We start from the raw sequence: 22,938 nt of genomic DNA on the forward strand, positions 1-22,938 counted from the left end.
TGTGTCTGAGGTGACAAATGTATTTCCCCAAAAAGGAATATCTTATGAAAAAAAATTTCTTTTATTTATAAGAAACTTTATAAGAGTTGCATATGAAATATAGCAATGCAGTTTTGGGAAAAATTGAAGGAGGAAACTTATTTTTTACTTTTCTGGATGAGGAATAAGCTTGCCTCTAATACCCGAGACTTCAAATACAAGTAGGTTGAAAAAAATACAAATGGAAACTTTCACAGTGAGAGGTCTGTTAGCCATGAAAACTGAAAGTCACTTGACAGTGGAGGCAGAACTTCTTTCTGTGAGCTATGTAAGAGCAATCTTTGAGAGTGAATTTTTATTTTTTGTAGGTTTGAGATGTCAAATAAGCATTAAAATTTTTCAGTTGATTGGCATAAAGTACTTTGTAAAGCTTCTGAGATAATTGAGTATAGTATCTGTCACCTTTTCTTTGGTTGTGAGAATGTCCCACTGAATCATTAGAAGACATCTTCCTTTATTCTTCTCTTCAGCTCATCAATGAAATTTTTAGACGCTTATAACATTAATTAGGATTTGGCTTTCATCTCATATTTATCTGGTGCCTATTTTGTGTTTCTTCTCAGGAAAAACAAATAAAAAAGCAGTCTTGCCTTTTTCAGTGCTGTAAACATTCCTAAGCTTATATACAAGTTTTGATGTTTTCAAAACAAACTGACTGACAGGGCTGCAAGAGAAATCAAAGAGATTTCTAATGTGTAGGTGGCACAGTCATTTGAGTTGCCTTATAAACAGAAAAATATTCATGATTTATTGAAAATCTGTTAAAGCTGGGAAAGGCAAATAGAGTTAAAAAGAAATGCTATAAAATCTACATCAAAATCCAAAAATAAGGCTAAATGTAGTGCCACTGCTTTTAAAAAGTGCTTTACTTACTTTAAGTATACTTTTTTTCAGATGTGCCCAACTTTCAATACCTCTGCTCCCTATGTGAAGAATAAGAAAGGACATATTTTGTATAATCTTTCAGGGTTCCCTGTGGAAGAGTATTTAGTGAGGTCTTCCAACAAAACAAGGTAACCTTAAAATGTCTAGCTTTTGTTCATCCTTTGTGTATAAACCCCTCAGTCCTTCCTGATCAAAAGCATAGACATTTGTCACTGAGAATATAAAGGGTCATTGTCTTTATCTGGTGATTGTTATCAAGGTGTAGAGTTAGGCTGCAATTCAAGGTAACATGAAACACCATCAATGGTCACATCTCAGAATTTCCTCCAGCAGCTGCATGATGATCACCTCTAGGCATACTCTGGAGTTTCTTCCAGGTAGTGAGTTATTTCAGCATCTCAGAGATGCATATCTAAACCAGGTGAACAAAATAATTTCCAATCCTCAGAGACTCAATCAAACAGAGGTGGATATGCTCCAATTAATATTTTCTTTGAAGCAAAAAGTGCTGGTGTGCCCCCGGCAATACTTCATATCCTGTGATATCTGCAACAGAAGTTATCTGCTGTATTTTGAAGTTTATTTATGTGCCTGTACAACTCAACCACTGCTGATAATGTAAGTGGAAATATTAGACCATGTATGATTTTATCGAGGGGAAGAAAGTGTTAGCCATTTATATATTAAAAGAAGGTGCATCTGATTTGATATAAATAGAGGTAAGCATCTTTGGATGAAAGATTTGAGCTAATATATGAATGATGTAGGAAGAAATAAAGCTGTTTAAGATGCTTCTCACTTGCTCACAACCCTTCCTGCTGCTCAATGATTTCAGCTTTCAGAAAGAAAAAATTCTTATCTAAGGGAATACCTTTGCTGGAAAAAAGCCAATAATATTCACCTGATTAAAAACTACATTGTCCCTCTTCTTTTTAAAAAGGAAGGCATTTGTGAGGGATGAAGTTTTACTTTCAGTTGAAAAATAAAGCATTATTGCAGCTATCTCAACTTTACCCTTGCAAGAAAACTGCAGAGCTTAAGGCAGATAACTTTTTGTTACTTTAATTTCTACTATCAGATATGGTGGTTGGTCTTTTGGAGGGATGAAAACATTTGAACTTCAAGATAAAAAATTGAATAACACCAAATCTCAGCCTCTGGCTAAGGTAAGAGTTGCATGTACATGTGCACATCTATATGTATGTATTGATTACTTTTTCAGGCTTCAGACATCATAGCACTTAGCAAATAAAAAATCATTACATGAAATCCTTGCACTTGAATAATTGGGAAAAAAATTCTTTGTCTTTTATCATCTAACTCTGTTCATAATCCTTGAAGTAATCTCCTGTGTTTGATAAACTGTTTTAAATGAGTCAAATGATATACCTTTTTGTTTTCTCCAAGTGAACTCATTTTAGAATCTAAGTTTAAAACTTGCTTTTAGATAGTCAGCCAAATAATATTTTTTTTTGTATTCTGCAAAAAGCCAATGTCAGAATTGGCCAAAGTGCATTGAACTTCACGATAGTGGGTTGCTGTTGATGCTTTTCATGCCTACAAGGGATACTTTACTTTGCTTCATTTCTCTCACCACACTCCTCCTAAGAGTAAAGACATCTTCCAGGACCAGCTCCTTCTGCATAACAAACACACTATTCTTTTCTCAAAAGAACCTTTCTAAAATCTTCTAAGGGAAATAAAATCCCCTGCATTGGTAAGTGCGTGTTAGCCTCCAGGTCTCATCCCAAGTTTTCACAATATGGAGATACTGTACCTCTCATGGCCACTGCATACCAAAAGGCCTTAAGGAAAAGCCCTTTATTCTAATTGTGCTTAGAATAATCCTTCTTTGATTTTTGGGATTCATTCAAATGTAGATGCATTACAAGTAGGGAAGGAGCAGTCTTGGAGAAGTACTGATGCATATCAGTAAGAGGCCTCTGGTTTTGAATTTGAGGCAAAAAGATTTGTTAAGAGGAAGCTGTGCATTTTCCAGATTCTAGATTAGGATATGAAAGAAAGATGTTTCTGCCTTTAAATATTTTAATGTAAATATAGATTTTATTTGGTCTTTAAAAAAAGAAAACAAGGAACAACATAAGTAAGCTCCATCCCAAATTCCATTTTGAGAGAAAGTGTAAGGAAAAAATACAGATTTTCTCCAGTCCAATGTAATTTCATGCTTAGTTTTGCAAAATAACTTCCTGTTTCTAATGCTTTTTCCATGCAATTTGTTAGAAATCTTCCTATTTTATACACAAATCTGAGCATATACAGATTTTCATTTTGGTCATTTGTAATATCTCTTTTATTCCCATATATTTTATAGGTTTGAACTCCAGTTCCATCATTCCTTCATGAGAAAGCTGAAAGTTTTCAGCAGTATTTTTTTTCTGACTTCCAATTTTTCCTGTGTATCTTTAATCATTTTAGATTCTTGTTTTGACATGCTTGCACTGTGGTCCTTTTTTTTTTAGTGTGTTTGGTATAGAGCACCACCTGCCATCAGGACAGGGATAAATTATAGTTATATTCTTAGTAAGTAAGCTTCATATTTCAGACCCAAAGCATATAGTGGAGTAAATTTATAAAGGGCACTGTGTTATCTAAAGCATCTCCTGCAAATGTCTTTCAAGGGATGCAATGTCAAGTTATTGCATTAACCTTTCAGTAACTAATGACCAGATTTTTACTTTGACCTTTCAGGTCTGTTCATGAGACAATGAATGTACCATTTACATAGCCTGGTATGAAAGAAAATGAGAAATTTGCATTTGAAGAGAATTACTGTATGATTCACTTCATTTTAGAAAATTTCTGAATCTTTATACCTTCTTTTCCAGCACTTGAAAAGCCAACAATTTTCCTTGTTAAAATTAAAAATATTTATTTAGTAACTATTTTACTGTACCTAATCATACTGTGCTGTATCTACTACCTTCATGGTATATGCATGCACAGGAAGAATGTGTATATGTGCATACAAGAGGGAGAATATATCCACAGCATGACAAATAGGGCTGATTAAATGCCAATTGATTATTGGCATTCATTGATGAATAGCTTCAGAGTTGCTGTTTTTTATAGCATAATGAAATGTGGTAATTTTAAATACTGCCAAAAGGCAAATTGTTCTGTTCACATGTCATTTGGAAGAGTATATTTTTCCAATCCCAAAGGTTGGGACTTGGGGCTTTACAGTACAGTAATTGTATAAGTGTCCAGAGGAAAAAATTACAACTTTCTAGTTTAATATCAATCATTAATCTGGTCCAGCAATGCTGAGGGACTTCTCCGCTCCTTCTTATCCTTTTTTCTTGATAGGCCATATGTTAGCTGAAATGTCAGTCTAGCTTTATTCTGGAATATTAATGGCAAGTAAAAGATTATGTAATAATGTAAAGCATGAATTCACAGAACTTCAGTCTGATGTGGTGAGAGGTTGTGTTTTTCCTTGGGAAAGTATTTTCCTAACTATGAATAAATTAAAAATTAATTATATTGATGTATATAGTTTTCTATTCCTCAGCTCTTTTCTGCCCTCTGTAAATAATTACCTGTGTGGCACAAAAGAAATATGAAAGGTATTTCAGCTAGAGCTAGTACATTTTCTTTTTTTATATTTTGCCTTTGCTGATAATTTTGAATAAGAAACAAGTCTTTAGCAAAAAGACCTTAAATATAACTTCTGGTGAAATGCACAGCCTTAAATGTCTCTTCTTCCTGTTTATAATAAATTAATATCCATTTGGTTATTTCCTCGTGGTTTGATTCAGTTACATAATGCAGCTTGGAGGGTAATTCCAGTTAACATGTTGGATATTGAAATGTATTGTTACACACAATGCCCTATTGTGGTATTAATTTCAATACTGGTTGCATTAATTTATTTCAGAGGTGCTCTTTGAACATTTGAGGCTTTTCCCTTGCCTAAATTAAATGAGGATGTATTGTCAGAATTTTGCTTTGGGTTTTTTTTTTAATTGCCTTTTTTTTCCCAATGCAACAGACACAATTGCAGTGGAGTTTCATTATGTATGTATGTAAAACTTTGTATTCTGTGAAAACCTTTCAAAAAATGATAGAATTGGATATGGGTGTATGGGGCTGCGAAAAAGACAGGTTACCCTTGATCACTTGTTTCTGTCTTTTTGTCCTGATTGCACTGCAGGATCTCCTGTGCAAGTAGCAAAGATTTTCAGTTTTCCTCATGAATCTTAAGTTTTCTTTCACTACCTTTTGTTAAAGAACACTCTTGTTGATTAATGAATGGGAGACTTAGTTTATAGAATAATTTGCATGAACTGAACTGGAGAAGAACAAAGGAATTTCATGACTTTGCAAAGAGGAGAAGATGTTAGGTTTTTGTTCTTTTTTCTTTTCTTTAAATGTGGGGACATAGGGCTTTGAGACATTTGCATACCATGTGCCATTACATTACATGGCACATGGAAGGTATCCAGGGGATAAGGCACAGCCTATGTAGATTTATGAAAGGCAGGTCCTGTGTGACCAACCTGCCCTTCAATGACAAAGTGATCTGCTTACCAGATGAGGGGAAGGCTGTGGATGTTGTCTATCCAGATTTCAGAAAGGCATTTGGCACTCTCTCTTACAGCATGCTGCTTGTAAAACCGGCTTCTTGTGGCTTGGATAACTGACTCTTTGATGGCTAAAAAACTGTCTGTATGTCTGGGCAAGAGAGCTGTGGTCCTGCATCCTCTTGGTGGCTGATCACTAGCCATGTTCCCTGGGACTCCATTTTGGGGCTGGTCCTACTTAGCATCCTTGCTGATGATCTGGATGTGGAGATTGGGCGCATCCTCAGTAAATATGCAGATGACACTAAGCTGTATGGAGGTGCTGATATGCTTGAAGGTAGGAAGGCTTTTCAGAGAGACTTGGACAGACTCAGTCATTGGACGGACGACAGCTGCACAAGGTTCCATAAGGTGAAATGCTGTGTCCAGCACCTGTGTCCCAGAAGCCCCATGCAGTGCTACAGGCGGGCGGAAAAGTGGCTTGAGAGATTTTTGGCAGAAAAGGGACCTGAGGGTCCTGTTTGACCACCAGCTGAATATGAGCCAATGTGTGTCCAGGCAGTGACATCTTGGCCTGTATCAAGAGTAGCATAGCCAGGAGGACCAGGGCAGTGATTTTCACCTTATATTCAGCATTGGTGAGGCTGTACTGCACTTGAAAATCACACTGAGGTGCTGAAGCGTATCCAAAGAAGGGTAGCAAAGCTTGTGAAAAGTCTAGAGAAAATGTCTTATGAGAAATGGGTTTGTTAAGTCTTGAGAACAAGAAGCTCAGGGGGCACCTCATTCCTCTCTACAACTCCCTGAAGGAATGCTGAAGTGAAGTAGTGGCTGGTCTCTTCTGCTGCACCTGCAGAGAGAATGAAAGAAAATTGTCTTGAGCTGAAACATGTGAGATTGAGATTAGATATCAAAATCTCTGTTATGGGGGTCAGAAATTGGAATCGTTTTCCCAGGGAGTTGGTGGAGTCATCCCTGGAGGTGTTTAAGAAGTGTTTGGATCTGAGGTTGGGTGATGTTGTTTAGTGTTCTAGGAGTTACAGTGGTAGTGCTGGGTTAGTGGTTGGACTTGGTGATGTTAAAGGTCTCTTCCAACCTTGATGATTTGATGATACTGTTGAGATTTCAAGCAGTTGGGAATGCCACATAAAGAAGAGTAGAAAATGTGAAAGATAATTCAGACAAGCATAATGGCAGGTCAAAGTTGTTAATTTTTTACAAAATGGCTAACAGAGCTTGTGGCAAAGAAGATTAAAGAATGAGAGAAGAAATGACAGTGGACCTCAGAGTGGTTCTTGGAATTATGATCTTGGATAGATAGGAGGAAATAAAACAGACTGTGAGGTGAGGTTTACAGAGTACTGTAAACCTCACCTCACAAAAATGTGGAGATTCAAACAAGTAAGTAGTCAGGAGAATTAATCAGAAGAAAATTATTAAGAGAGGGAAACAGAACTGAAGATAAGGCAGCCTACACTGGGAAATATAGAGGAGAGTGTGTCACAAAAACAATCAGAGTCTGGAACTAGGGTCCGAGTAAGGATTGTGGTTGGATAGTATAAGAAAAAAGAAAAAAAAAAGGCAGAATCATCTGCAAGTAAATGATAAAAGCATCAAGGAATGATAAGAGAATCTTTAGGGAAGTTCCTAAGATGTAACTGTATAGATGGCAATTCTAGAAATGATGAAATTAAGAAAACTGCAGCCTTAGAAGAGAAGCGTTAAGTCAAAAAAGATGCATATTAAACCCTGTTTGCTTTGCATTATTATTCAGAGTCCAGAGAGACAATGAGAATTGCCCTACCTAGGATGTACAAAATACAGAGTACAAACAGTTGATATCAAAGACAGAAAGGTTAGGAGGTTTTCAACTGTTTAAAAAAAAGGGGAGAAGAAAGGGTGCTATGATATGAGGAATGGATAGTAATCATATGGTTTTAAATATCACTGAGACTGAAAATAAGCATCCATAATAATTTGACTTAGTTTTCATTATGGATAATATAGATTCTATGATTAACAGTAATGGCTGATAAGAATCAGTTTCTAACTGCAGAGGAAACTCAAACCTCAGTATATTTGGGTTTGGGACGCATCAAGCTCTCAGCAATGGTTTTAGCAAGTAGAAGTGTGGATTAAGAGTACTTTATCAAGTCAGGATGAATCTGCATGATCTGAAGATAAAGTATATGTTACAACAGAATTGTTTTCCTGTTCCTCAGATAGACTGGCTTGTCTTGTCTGCCTTAAGGTTTGTCTGCATCAATTTCCTCCATGTTTAACAAGCCACTGATGCTGAATTCTGAATCACAATGCAAAGTGAACAGCTCTGTCTGTGGAACAGCTTCATCCCTTGTAAACAGTGCTTCCTTGATTCTTTCTTTCCCCCTCTTTCTAGAATATTCTGTTCCTAGATACTTTATGCTGTGTGTCATATGTAGGTATTATTTAGAAAAGTCTCTTTGGAATTTCAATTATTCCTCCAACTTAAGCAATACTTTTACTCATCTTTTTGCATTTTTAATCAAAGTAGCAGGTGTTATTTTCACATTTTTATCCCTCTCTTTGTTCAACCACATGTGTGTAAAGGAAGGGAGACATAGTGTTCCATTAAATCAGAGAATCTCAATTTAGTAATAAACATATGTGTACAGCTCCAACAATAGAAAACTACTGCATGCTGTTGAAAGACTTACGCAAATCAACCAATTCTGTTGTGCCTGGTTGACTTTTTCTATAAATAAATGTCATAACAAAAGAATTAGATATCCTTCATGCAATTCTTAAAGGTATGTGAACTTTCAGATCAGCATGAAGATTGAACTAATTTTTGATTGACATTTTCTATTCTTTCTTCCAGGTGTGGTATAACCAAAAAGGTTTCCATTCACTGCCATCCTACTTAAATGAACTCAATAACTTCATTCTGTGGCTGAATTTACCTTCTAATGTGGATTGGAGACAGTATGGTAATAGTTTTTCTTTGTATATATTCGTATGTTTTGGAAAGTAGTTTTAAAATAAAGTATAATAATTATAAGTATGAAAATTTTTTGGTTTACAGTAGGATTTCAGAGTTCAATTTCTCTGGAGGACTGTAAAATGAAAATTTTACAAAGAAAGTTTTTGTGGAGAATATAGCACACAGGAAGGTAAAATTTTAATTTAAATCTCAACATGTCATGTGAGTTCCTTACAGAGACATTCCTGCGGAATAAGCAAGTGTAAATTAGTTTGGGATGTTAGTCCCTCTGAAACTGCTGCTAGGGCTTACTTAAATAGCATGACTAAGGCACAACAGATTATGAATTTATAATTTCTTTGACACTTTGCTATATCTCCTTATATAAATATCTAGAGTAAATCCAGATTAGCCTATAAATTCACACAACAATGTGGTGTTTCACATTATTCTGTTACTCAAGGATACTGTATATCATTATTTTACAAAACAAAAGAGCAATTAATATATCTGGCATGTGAATTCTCTGAATCAGATATACTCAACTTTATAAAAATTTGTTAAAGTAAAAATTTTATGAACTGACATCTAAAAAAATGACTGCTCCCAAAGACTCAGCTGTTAACACAGATGATGTGGGTGTGGAAATCTAGTTTGAAATCAGGGCTTGATTAACTTCACAAATTTGTGTTAACTTCTATTAATTCTAGTTCCTTTCATTCTTAAAAATTCTGTTAAATAGGAATTTGGTTTAGGGAAACTTAAAAAGAGCTTTTTACCATTTTTAAGAGTTCTTGTAAAATTAGGATGGTTTTCTGTAGTGGAAAAATGATTTTAAGTGTTTTTGTAATGAAGAAAGAAGACAAAATCAATGAAAATGGGGAAGGAATCCTGAGAATCTAAAACCAGAGATTCATTAAGAAAACTTTCTGGCATGTCCAAGAAAAAAGAGTAATGGCTTGCTTTCACGATGGCTGGGGTTTCATTTTTCTAAAGGAATTATGAGAATGGATCAAAGGTAATATGTTTACACAGAAACTTTGAATGGAATGAAATCAGATATTTTAACGAAAATTTTTAATAGAAATCAATTTTTAATGAACTTTCCCTGCACTTCATGAGTCTTACTGATGCTGGCTTCTTTTTCTATACCATTAGATATCTCATTCTGGAACTTAAATGTTTGTGTACCCTTACTTTTATATCTATCATGGAGAATCAGGGTTTGCTGTCCTGCTTACACTCAGAGAAAATGATAGCTATCCCAAAGATTGTGGGAATGATTTATTTTTTGGTATTGCATGACACAGAAACACAACAAGCACAACTGTGCTTAAGAAATGCAAGTCTGGTACTGGCATCTGTACAAGTATGGGTTCATTGTATAATTGTGGCAGAATATCTTAGCTGCCTGCAGAAGTAGAGCTTAAGAACTAGAAAGTCATTTATTTATTTCTTCATCTATTGGAGAAGTGCAATGAAGATGGACTGATCATGCTCTGGAGGTATAATGCAGAGGGAAGTGTGACAGAAATCTTGGGAAGATAGGTCAAGTTACCTACCTAGATGTCTGTATATATGTATTTGTTGGTGTACTCATGTTTGTGTGTGTACACACATGTATATGTGTGTATTATTTGTGGAGACCAATATATATGTATATTCTATTTCTAAACAACAGTTTTCCAGCGCTGTGTGGATCACCTGAACTCAGTTCACTTTGATGTTTAACTTTCTCTTATTTAAGGATACTGTTCTAACAAAGAAGAGCTATTCATATGCTTTTGTTATTCAAATTGTTATGTGCAGTCCTGTAAGTCAGCAGTCAGAAGACCACATATGTGCTCCAAGACTGAAATCTATTCTTTTTGATTTTTTTTTCTTCTTCCAAACTCTGTTTATTGGCAAGGTCAGTTCTAGAATATTGCTGGAAATTGCTGTGAAGAAGCTTGTTAAGATGTTGCAGAGACATGGCTTTGTAGTTCTGCCTTGCATTAATGACATGTTATTTCACAAAACAACTTTTTTCCTGTCAACAGAATGCTTCTACATTACTTTTAAGTGATATAAAAATAATTTGGTCTTTAAAAGGGACTGCAAGGACAAAGTCCGTTCTTCCTTCACAAAAAAAAAAAAATATTATTTTACAGAAAGAAGCTTACTACAGTAGAGTAGAATATTGCTATGGATGCAAACAATAGCAGCAACTATGATATTGAAACAACTTTGAGCAAGGTCAACAAGATCAACCACTTGTTTAAGTGCTCGTACAAAAGCTAAGAAACCCTTTCACTTTGCAGTGATATCCTGTGCGTATTTCTTGAACATGAACCCAGTAGGAGTTCTCCCAAGATCTTCAGAGGAGGGAAGAGCCATTACAGACCACATGCTGAGTTCTACCTGCTTTGCCCACAAGGACAGATCCAGTAACTTTCAATGGAGATCAGTGGCACTAGTCCAAGTTTGTGAAAGGTTTTGATACAAAGGAGCTGAGCAGGAGGCTAATTGCTTTTATCTAATGTGTTTTCTGCAGTCATGAGGATACAGAGAATATAGACTTATGATTTGGTATGAAAGTTTGAAGGAAAAAATTTACCCAAGAGCATAGAGGACATATGCTGCCTTGCCCTGGTTTATATCTCTAGGGATTTATATATGTTCAAAAAGCTTTGAAAAGATATATTACTTTTTGTTCTGTCAGTCCAAGATACTGAATCTTCAGCATGCAGCAGCAGGAAATTATATCTATTTAGTGATTAAAAATCAGTCTTTTTTGCTATTGTGTAATCTGATCTTCAAATACTTTCTCTGCAAGTATAGAGATTTCTCCCGTCTCTTAACAATTTGGGATTATTGGTAAATTTCTCTGTGAGGATGCTTGGAAAGTTACAATGTTTGTTTCTTGTAGTTTTCATGTAAATAGTGATGTGTCTGTTGAAGAAAATGTGTGTGCCCAGCTGGAGGTGCTCATAACTAGATAGAGAAACAGAAATTGGCCCAATCAGTTTATGTCAGTTTAGTGTCGTAGGTGGATCAGATGTCTCTTTTGGAACAGCAGTTCAGTAATACTTCTTGTATAAAAAGATATAATTTTCTCTGTCATGTGGATATTCACCCCTACCTTCATCATCATGAAAGTGTCATCCCATTGTGGGAAAAAGTCATCTGTCTCAACTGTGGAAGAAATCAAATGCATTCTGTTTTCTAGAGGGTTATAAATTCAGTGACAGATGATAAAAATGAATATGTTAATAGACAGTTTTAAAAAAAAATTAGTAAAACTCTTCAACAATGAAAGTAAGATATGCTGGATTTTTGTCCAAACTCTTCACCTCTGACTGTTATTCAAGCTTATATAAATGATGATTTCTAATCTTTTTCTGAAATGCTGCATTCTTGCAACTAAGTAATGTAATTGTGAGCACATAAAAATGCAATAATGAAGTAAGAAGAATAAAAAACTTAAAGGCAATATTTTTTGCTTAAGCTTAAGAAAGAAATTTTGATCAAGTAAAAATGTTATTTTTCACACCTAGTTGTATAATATTGAGTCAGAATGTGGTTATTATGCTGGAGTATAGGAGAAGGACTATAATCTCACTCTTAGGGTAAGACTATATAAAGAAAAAAGGAGTGGTTGTCATCTATAATTTTGCCTGTAAAGTAGAGCGGTCAAAAAAGTTCTTACATCATTGTTCAAAGAACAAAATATCTCAGTATAGAAGGGCCTTTTGCAATGCAGCTGCCCCGTCATAGGATTCATACCGAAGTCATTGATTTCTTAAAAAAGCTTTCCTACTAGGATTCATTGTAGCTTTCATGTAGCATCCTCATTTATTTCAGATTCAAATCTTCAAAAGAGCAGAAGGGATCAAGGCAGTCATTTTCAACTGAATTTTTGGTGGAAAGTGGCTGTAAAGTTTCCTGAATGCTTTGAAAATTATAACTTTAAACCTTATTACAAAGAAAACTGTGAAATGGCCTTTAGATGTAACCTTCTTAACCATGTCTAGTTAGTGGGGGAAACTAAAATAGAAACCATTAATGATGGTGCTGCCTGTGAAATCCTCCATATCAATTGTAATTTTCATATATATATATATATATATACTACCTCAATTTTTCTAATACATAATATTTTATTTAATCTGAAATAAAATGTCTTGAATAAGGAAAGCTAGATTGGTCTTCTATTCAAGTCTGCCACAATCAGGGTATTTAGAATCAGTAGCACAGATCTAAGCTGATTTATGTATGCAAGATTCAGCTTGATGTTACAGACAGTTTACAAAGGAGTGCAAAGAGACACACCCAAAATACATTGCAGAACCAGAAAATATACCTAAGGACAACTCTGACTAATCTACAGTGATGGCATACAAGCTTGAAGACCTTTAAAGTTTTTTCAATCTAGATTTCTCCAACTGATATTGAAAAAGTATTGCTGGGTTCATATCACTTTCCTCATTTTTACTGAAAAAATGCAGATTTTGAAGTATATTTATGTGGAAAGTTGCACCCAAGTGGGATGGACTGGACTACCAATGTCTTCTGTTCCTTATCATGTACAGTATGGAAACATCCAACTCTAAAGTTATGCCAAATTGTGCATGCCTTTATTTTCTGACAGAGGCTCAGCGTGTGTAGATGTGAGGTAAAAGATCTGGAGCACTTTCTCTTGAAGGCACAGATTGAAGACTATTAGTAAGATGTTGATATAGGGGAAGGTGTCCTGAGTTGTGCAGCTCCTGAATGGCAACAGGGCAGGATGCAGAATGTTTACAGCAAGCTTGTCGAATGTGAATTCATTTTCCTTTTTCCTATGAGCTTTCCTATCCAGAATGAAGAGGTATAGTATTTTATTGTACAAGATGTTACAATCCTTCTAATATTTTATGACGAATTTATTTCACTAGGTTAGGAATGTCTTTTTAACAAGTTAGAATCTAAAATTTGTTTAATCAAGAACAAGGTAAGGAAAGGAGTAGGATTGTTCCACCTGGAAGAGAGAATACAAAAGGGAAATCATACAGGAGCTAATGGAGGTACAATGAATAGTTTACTGCTTCTTCTACTATTAAGCATGTAGCATGGGGCTCCTAGTGTCATTTTCAAAGTAAATACACTCTCCTGCTTAGGTCCCAGCTGTGCTACTCCTGAAATTTATAGTTAAACTGTAAAGTTCTGACTACCTCCCACCTCTTTTTTCCATAGTAATGTGACTTGCAGGACTGATAAAAATGCCTTTGTTCTCAGTTGTATAAAAAAAACAAAGTCTTTTGTCAAGCAATACAAGAGATGACAACTGAGCCCTTTAATGAATTACAAAAGTGAGGGAGAAAAAAAGACACACCAAAAATGTAGTTAACTATAGGCAAAACAACAGAGAAAAGAAAGAAAGAGAAGCTTCATAGCTGAAAAAAAAGCTGAGAAAATATATTCCCATTCCTGAATTGCTTTTGCTTGGTTTTGGAAAGGTTGGAAGGAGTGTCTGTTACAATTTTTCACCTCTGCCCATAAAAAAGCCTAAGTGATCACTGTAAAAAGAATGTGACCAACTGCATGCTGAGGACATAGATGAAGGATGTTTTAAGGATGATAAAGAAAGTTTTTGTTGTGATTAAGCCAGGAGAATATAAGGGCAATCTGCAGATGTGGAAGACATAATTTTTATACTGAGAAATTTCTGAAAAGGAGCAGAGAGAGTTAGTGCTGAATCATATCATATTTGGTGTTATTGCCTAACTTGCTTTTCCCTAGTGAATACAGATATGGTAAAATTTGCCCTGAGGGCTGTTCACACAAGGCTTGTAAGTACAGTCCTTAAAAAAAATCCTTGCATAAACACCAGAAGCATCTGTTTAATAGTAGCTTTATAATTTAGAACTTCTTAGTTTATCTCTCATTTATAGTTTTTAAGTCCTCAAACGTGGCAGATAGTTTTCAACTTCATGAGCCTCATTATAGCAGCTTTGCATAGTAAGAAGGCATATAAAGGCAAGAAAGTATCAATAAGTACATTTTGCATCATTTTAACTGCTGTATTGGGACAGAGATATGTGTAAAAAAGGATGGTCTAGGTGGTTAGAAGAAATGTAGGAAGGGATAGAGGTTATAAAAGTACATGGAATCGTTTTTTAAATAAAAAAATACATATACTAGCAAATACCATATATTAATTCTGTTGGTTTGTTCTGGCATTTGAAAATAAATTATAACTTATTTCTGGAGTTCAAGGGAACTATTTTCCTCCATGAGTTACAGGCCAGTTTGTTGGCTCTATCCAAAAATCATCTTTTTTTTTGCCAGTGGGGTGAAGAAATCATTATACTAATAAAGTATCAAATTCAGAGATTGTCATGCCCCAGACTAATTGAAGAAACTTAAAATACTGAATGAAAGGCAAGAATTACATTTAATGCAGTGGCAGAATTTTGAATTCTAAACACAACTGAACTTATTTTAGCAGTCATACTTTTCTTACTTGTAGCCACAACCTTGTGAAATTTAATTTCAGTTGTGAGTGTAAATTAAAAGAAAATGTAATCCTTTGTTTCATCTACATGATTTGAATGGAAATTGACTGTCAAAAATGTTTGCTGCTCTTAAGATGTGTGATTAGTTTTTGTGATTATTCCATAGAAGGAAGTTAATTCAGTGTAACAGACTTTTGATTTGTATTGTATGATACAATACTGCAAGGAGCATTATACTATTTAATGTCATGAGTTTTTATTTTCCCCTGCAATTATCTTTTTTTCACGGTTTCCCTTTATTCTGCATGTTAATAGAAAAGAAAGTTAAAGCAGTGCAGTTCTGCATATGGAACCCAAGTCAACTGCTGTAGATTTTTGTTTAATAACAATGCAGTAATCTGAAAGTTTTGTTAGCTCCCCCCGAGATCTTGCTGCCAGGCAAGGAAGGGAATTGTCCTGCTCTGCTCTGCACTGGAGTGGCCTCACCTTAAACACTATATACAGTTTTGGATGCCACAATACAAAAAGACATTAAGCTATTAGAGAGCACCCAAAGGAAGTCCACAAGGATGGTGAAGGGCTTGGAGGGGATGTGTTATGAGAACCAGATGAGGTCACTTGGTTTGCTCAGCCTGGAGAAGGAGAAATTAAAGGGAGACCTCATTGCAGTCTTCAGCATACTCACAGGGGGAAGTGGAGAGGCAGGTACTGATTCCTTCACTCTTGTGACCAGTGACAGGACTTGAGGAATTGCCTGAAATTGACCCAGGAGAGGTTTAGGTTTGATATCCTAAAGGAAAATAGGGTGGGTGGGCACTGAAGAGGATCACCAGGGAAGTGGTCAGAGCAGCAGCCTGACAGAGTTCAAGAAGGGTTTGGACAATGCTCTCAGGAACCTGGTGTGGCTCTTGGGGTGCCCTGTACAGGGCCAGGAGTTGGATCTAATGATCCTGGTGGGTCCCATCCAATTCTGCATATTTTATGATTATTTCTTCTAATATGCCCACTTTTATTCAATCATTCGAGAAGCCTAGAAAAACTTTCTGGGAACTAAGCAAAACTTTTTTTCTGTCATGCTACTTCTCCTTTACATAAATGGAAATTCCATGGTTCCAGTGGGGAAAAAATTTTCTTTGATATGCCTGTTTTGCTTCAGAACAAATAGCAGCAATAGTTTAAAAAATTAATGCTTTAAAAGAAAAACAAAGGAAAATTTTAAACAGTCCCTGAAGGTGCATGACATGAAAGACTTCTACAAATAGCAAGGTATCTACTAGTGATACATCAAAATGTTATTGGCTTGAATCTTCTTTTGTTTTTCTAACTACCATTGGGCTTCAGTGTACTGCATTTAGCTGTTATTTGAAAAATCTTTACCTTGTACAAATTTTGTGTGAGCTAATCATCATCCTGTTTTTCAGCTTTTTACCATGCAGTGACTTAGGGATGTTTAGATTACTTTGGCTTGAAGATGAGAAATGAAAAATTAAAAGGGCAAAATAAATGTGTGCTTAGTCAAATTTCACCTGTTACTAGAATGAAGATTTTTTGTCGTCTTTATGCAACTGGACTTTAATAAATTCAATTAAATGGTGCCCCTCAGAGTCAATGTAAGGCTACCAATAATTTATATCTTTTCCAAACTTACTGGAAAAATTATAATTGCTGTTAGGACTAAGCTTTGTTGTTAGGACTTCTTTGTTTTAATTTGGAACAGCATAGATTTATTTAGACACTAATCAAATAATGCTGATGTCATGGTTTAACTTCAGGCCCACTTACACAGCCACATCCTGCCCCAGTGGTGTGTGAGAGAGAATATTAGAAGTGATAAAACTCATGGGTTAGGATAAAGGCAGTTTAATAAGTAGGAAAAAAGCCACACACACACAAGCAAAGCAAAGCAAGGGATTCATTCACCCTTTCCTGTGGTCAGGAAGGTGCTCAGCCATTCCCAGGAGAGCAGAGCCCCATCATGCCTAACACTGATTGAGGAAGGGAAGCATCATCACTCCACACATCCCTCCCATTCCTCATTCTTCCCCTGTGCTACAGGCTGAGCAGGATGCCATATGGTATGGAGTGTCCCTTTGGTCAGTCAGGGTCAGCTGTCCCACTGTGACCCCTCCCGACTCCCTGTGCACCCCTATTCTCCTCACTGGTGGAGTGGCGGAGGAGCAGAAAATATCTTGGCTCCAAGGGCTGCTCAGCAATAGCAGCACAAACATCCCTGTGTTATCTACATTTTTTCCAGCACAAATCTAAAATGTACCCCCACACCAGCTACTGTGGAGAAAATTAATTCCATCCAGCACAAAACCAGCACAGCTGGCACATCTGTCAGGCACACCTGCAGAGATAAGTCACAAACAGCATCAAGTCCGGTGGAATGGCAACTTTTGCAGCAACAATGTTTTTGCATCTTCACCCCCCACAAATTTTCTTCTTTTGCTTGGAAAGAAAAGAAGCAAAAAGACACAGTGTTTGTTCATAAACTACCTTCCAATTCCAAAGTTAATTTTGCTAGATTGCTACAGGTTGGTTGCACCAAGAACCAAAATAAGCCTAAGATTTCATTGCCTGCTCAGGATTTTTCAAGGTCTCCCAAACTAGGCACATTTTTAATGTAGAGCTCTACAGTTTCAATCAAAGGTGTGACTTTTTTTCCTTTTGTGAGCTTAGCTTAACAGTTTTTCTCAGCAAAACATCTGTTATCTAAAAATTGCTGAAAGATCTAATCTAAAATCTAAATCAAGTGTATAAATTGCAGTAACAATCTACCTTACTCCAGAAGATTAGGTATATGAACAAATTCTACTTTAGGTTTTGTATTTGGTCTCTTCTGTGATGTAGATTCTGTAGCAATATACAGCATTTTTGAATCAATTTCCCAAATTCAGAACACAGAAAAGCACTACTACTTATGTTTATTCATTAGTTTTTAGTGCTTCCAGACTCTGGAAATCACTCAGTGGGAGACAGTGTTTGGTATTTGACCTCTTTCTTTTGATTACTAAATATTTAGCCTTTTTATTCATACATGTAACGAGTGTTAACAGTGTACTCCAGAACTTGAAGTCCTTATTAAGATTTACTATTTCATGATTTATTTTTCTTTTCACAGGGATAACACTCTACAGCCAACCATATGGAGGAGCCTTGTTGGATGAGGACAAAATGTGAGCAAACCCTTGAAAGGTTTCACAGCAGCAATCAGCAGACAATCAAAACCATCAATTAAATAAGACTATATGTTTCCTGGAATAGATGCTGTGAATTGAAAGACACAATTCAGTTGTACTGAGTGAAGCATTTTTTAGCGTGGTCTGTCTGTAAAGTCCACTGTTTATACCAAAAATAGTTGCAGTATTTTGTAAAGAAAAATACTGAATTTATGCTGGTTGTGTCATAAGTTTTAAACAGGGTAGCTTTTTCAAATGATTTTGAGGGTTTAAATTATAGTTTTCTGTAAAGGGGATATATTTGCATAAGCTTCACTTTACAACTCAGACACATGCTGTGCTTTGTAACTCATCTATAGTTTTGTAACTTAACGCATCTTGTTCCTATTCTTTAATTAGATGTTGACAGTGGAGAGACATTGTGTCCCTGCTCATTGCAGGGTGTTGGAACTAGAGGATCTTTAAGGTCCCTTCCAACCCAAACCATTCTGTGATTCTGTGGTGTTTGCCGTCAGGATTAAGGTCCTAATGTCTAGTGTTTGGTGAGAGGTTGGCCTGAAAAATGCTAGCATTTGAGGGGTTTTCCCCATTGTGTTTTCATTGCACTATTTTGCATTTTACCCTAGAATGGAGAATGTTCGTCAGTGTGGGGTAGCACTGTGTATCATGCTGGGTTTCTCCATCCTTACTGCATCCATTGGAACTGCCATAGTGAAGGACAGAGTATCTGGGACAAAACGCTTGCAACACATTACAGGCCTGGGTTACAAAACTTACTGGCTTGCGAACTTCTGCTGTGATATGGTATGTATTGTGTGAGGCAGCATGTGCTCAGGTATGCACTTTAGGATACTTTCTTATAAATGAGCAAAAGGAGTTATGGTCACAAGACAATGAATGAGATTGAATTGTGCACTGACAGCTCTTGGCTGACATGCTGACAAACATTAAGACACCATTCCTACTTTAATGTGGGCAGGGATTGTGTTCCTTGCTTCCCAAAGTTGAATTGTAAATTATTTTTTTTATTTGCTGGCTTTAACTATGTGCACTATTTTACAAATAAAAGGAAATTGGCTAATAAGCCTAGACAGAAAGAGGCTTCCACATAGCAGCTCATAGCAGGAAGTTCTATGCTTTGAATTTTGCCATGCACCGGCAAAACCTCACAATTTAGTGGAGAAAACTGACAATACTAGTCATCTTCTTTAAGGGATAATTATATTATGTGTTGTTGTGAATAATATGAGAGATAGTTATGATTAGTACCTTTTATTTGTGTCAAACACTGGAAGAGGCAGCTCAAGGAAGTGGTGGAGTCACCATCCCTGGAAGTATTTAAAAGCCATATAGATATGGCACTGAGGGACATGGTTTAGTGGTGGACTTGGCAGTGCTGGATTAATGGTTGGACCTGATGTTCTTAAGGTCCTTTCCAACATTTAGGTTGGATTCTATGACACCCTGGTCAGGAACAGAAATTTTTGGAACACCGTTTTCATTTAGACCGTTCTAATTCTGAAGCATTAGATCTTCACCCATCCATGCTTGAAATCAGAATTTTCACACTTGAGCAATCTTGGGGTAAGAGCACATTTTTCCAAACGTTATTTACTTGGGCAGTCAATCTTTTTGCTGCTGCTTCAGATAAGAAGGCTTGGTTAAAAACAGTCCTTCATCATTTGGTTTCTCCTTGTGAGCAAAGTCAACTCCTCATTATTTTCTGCCAATCTCTCAAAATGTTCTTACAAATTCAACACAGTACTGCATGATCAATCATGATGTGGGAAAGAATAGACATTACTTGAAATGCTAATTGTGCTACAGATCATTAAAGGAACACTGAACACATGAATATATGAACTGTCAAATTTTAAATCCCTCCACATATTTTAAATATTACAGGCTGTGTCCTGTATTACTGGTAGCAGAATCTTTACTAGGCCTGCAGAAGTATTTGATTTATGAAATTGCTCTCATGAGAATCAGGCTGTTCTTACTGTATTTATAGGCATGAATGATATTCATTACTATGTTCAACAAATGGAAAAAGTGTAAGTGCTAGGAAAATTCAAAGAGAAATAAAGACATTTTGTTCAGATTAAGCTTGTGTCACTGGGGTGCGGAATTAAAGCTGTTTAAAACTGTTTTGTTGTACATGCACAACTTCTGTAATATACCATGATTTCAGGGTAAGATTTCCAATAGAATTTGATTTTAACATTATTGATTTATTTCTAGACAGAAGCTCCAGGTCTATTGAAAAATACTGGGACTCAAATGCATTGTGACTTTTCTAAAATATTTTTAAACAGCTTCAGGATAACTGAATCATATATCTATAGGTGGTATGCTATGATACTTGTATATGGCAAAGAAAAGGTACACTGTGAATGAGAACATTGCATCCATCTACATTTTACTCCATTGCCCTTCTCTAAAAAAAAAGTATGTTTTCCCAGTAGCAAAGACATGGTGGCCTCTGGTTTAATTTGGAACAGGTTTTCCCTGTACTTCAGTATGAAAGCCTAATTTTAACAGTATGTTGTTCTTCTACACTGAATATTTAGCTAGACCTTGATTTGTAGCCTCTATTGCAGTTGTATCTCAGAATCTCAGTTCTATTAGGTTAAAGCTAAAATTACATAAGCAGAAATGGAGGCAGTCAGCGCCTAGTGAGTGAGCTCAGGTTCAGTGCACAGAGCAGGCAGACACTGAGAATGGAGCTGAGCACAGGTCTCCACATTCTGATGTTGTTATTTGCAAGCAGAACCCCTCTCTCTTAAATACTTGGATATGAATCTCCTGTACCAATCCCACCTTGCAACCCTTAAGTATTGGTTGCCATTATGTCAAGAGACTAAAGAGAGAAACTGCTTTCTCTGTTGCCTAATGGCTGTAATGCTTTTACATATTTTTAATATTTGCAATAAAAGATGTAATTTGCTGTATCAGCACACATGGTCCTTCATTAAAATCTCTTTTAAAATTGCATCATTATTATTCTCCCACATGAATGCCACACCAATCAGTGAAACTGATGTTTCTGAAACCAAGTCTCTGTATTCACAGTGTAATTTGATGTTTTGGAGCAATGGCCCCACACGGACTCATTATCTGGAAGAGTCAGCTTGTTAAATGCATGTATTGGAAAGGTCAATAAAAATAGGATTAAGGGGGATATTCTGTAGTCAGATTTTATCTTGTCAGGTTGTTTCATGTGTAGGGGGCAGTTTCACTGCAAGTGCAGACTATCAAATCTCCAAGCTCTTCTGCCTATTTCCTCCTAATTTATAGTATAATTGTATTGAATGTATGGAGAAGTTAATTTGTAAAACCCTCCTATGCAATTTAGGTAAGACCAGTAAGAGATGCTCACCTGTTCAATTTTTTTCCCTTCTGTTTCTAGCTGTTTTACATGATTCCAGTCACCCTGTGTGTTGGTGTTATTAGTGCCTTCCAGCTATCAGCCTTCACTTTCCGAAAGAACTTGGCAGCCACTGTTCTCCTGCTGATACTCTTTGGGTATGTGATTGGAAATGCTACTATGGAATTACAGGTTCCAAGAAACAAACAGAAATCTTTAGATGTAGCTTGCACCTGCTGCTGGATACATGGTTTTCTGTCTTTGTAACTGATTATGATTCACCAAAGCATAGTGAGAAAACAGGCTGAAATGTGAGTTTGAAAATTAAACACAAAAAGTGGAGGAAGATTTACTCACACATTTAAAAAAGAAAAAGGAGTGCAAACCTCTTAGAAGATACTCAGCCTGTATAACAGTAGTTTACTGTTAGGAATTGATTGTATGTTATCTTCCAGAAAATGAGGGAATATTAACATAGGTCAGAATTTCAGTGCTTAGCTGTGCAGAATGTCATCAAGAAGGTAAGCAACAGCTTTTATTACAGCTCTAACAATTTTCTGTAATTCTACATAGCTCCAGGAGTTTATATTTCCAATGAGAAGTCTGTCCAATGTGAAGTACTGGGGTGGATGGAGTTTTGTCTCCCAATAGTACTGTGAGAGAGGAAAGTTCTACCATGCTTTCTTGCTTAGTTTCACATGAAAAACAACAGCAAGAAAAAAACAAACAAAACAAAAAAAAAACACCAAAAAACCACAAAAACCAAAAAACAACAACAGAAAAAACCCTGAAAAAAGCCCCAAGCAAGCAAGCAACAAACAGGGATAAAAAAAACAAAAACAAAAAACAACCAAAAGCAATCCTGTAATAGAAGGTTAAAATAATGGGTTCAATAAAAAGTTGATATGTCTATAAAAGTAAGTCTGTTCAGCCCTGGGATCAATTATATTAATAGTCTGTTCTGTTGTGTCACTTGAGGGGCAGAATTAAAGTTGTTTTGCTGTACATGTACTGCTTCTGTAATACACCATGATTTCAGGGTAAGATTTCTGACAGAGTTTTGTTTTGAAGTTATTTATTTATATAAAGACAGAAGCCTCAGGTCTGTTGAAACATACTGGAACTCAACTCAGAGTGGGACTCATAACTCTTCCCATGTGCTGACTTAGGTGATGTTAGAAATGCTGAAGATGAATTGTTAAAGGAAAAGGCTTCTGAGAATTTTATTACTTATTTCAAGCAACTGAGTGTTGCTACCCTTGTAGGGAAGAGTGCATATCTTACAGGACAGATGTTTAGACAATGAAGTATAGGTACTTAATGAGAGAATGGTAGGCAAGGAAAGAAGAAAGGACCTTCTATGAGATCAGGTCATGTTCTATTCCAGTAAGAGTCTCAGATGAACCCTTCAAAAAACCCCCCAATTTACTATATTGCTCCTTGAAAACTGTTTTCAAGGTTTTGTGCCTCCAGCAACTCATTT

At 36.0% G+C, this 22,938-nt stretch overlaps 1 protein-coding gene across 1 annotated transcript in view; it reads left to right on the forward strand.

The window, feature by feature from the left end:
- ABCA13 (ATP binding cassette subfamily A member 13) overlaps positions 1-22,938 on the forward strand; it is a 169,538-nt gene that overhangs the window by 101,509 nt on the left and 45,091 nt on the right. Inside the window, exons 38-43 of the mRNA XM_031064927.1 lie at positions 934-1,052; positions 2,003-2,090; positions 8,329-8,437; positions 18,031-18,085; positions 18,715-18,892; positions 21,498-21,613. Coding sequence (XP_030920787.1) covers positions 934-1,052; positions 2,003-2,090; positions 8,329-8,437; positions 18,031-18,085; positions 18,715-18,892; positions 21,498-21,613 — 665 coding nt within the window. The remainder of the gene's footprint in view (positions 1-933; positions 1,053-2,002; positions 2,091-8,328; positions 8,438-18,030; positions 18,086-18,714; positions 18,893-21,497; positions 21,614-22,938) is intronic.

The sequence above is a fragment of the Geospiza fortis genome, unplaced genomic scaffold, assembly GCF_000277835.1.
Source record: "Geospiza fortis unplaced genomic scaffold, GeoFor_1.0 scaffold1257, whole genome shotgun sequence".
Taxonomy (NCBI): domain Eukaryota; kingdom Metazoa; phylum Chordata; class Aves; order Passeriformes; family Thraupidae; genus Geospiza; species Geospiza fortis.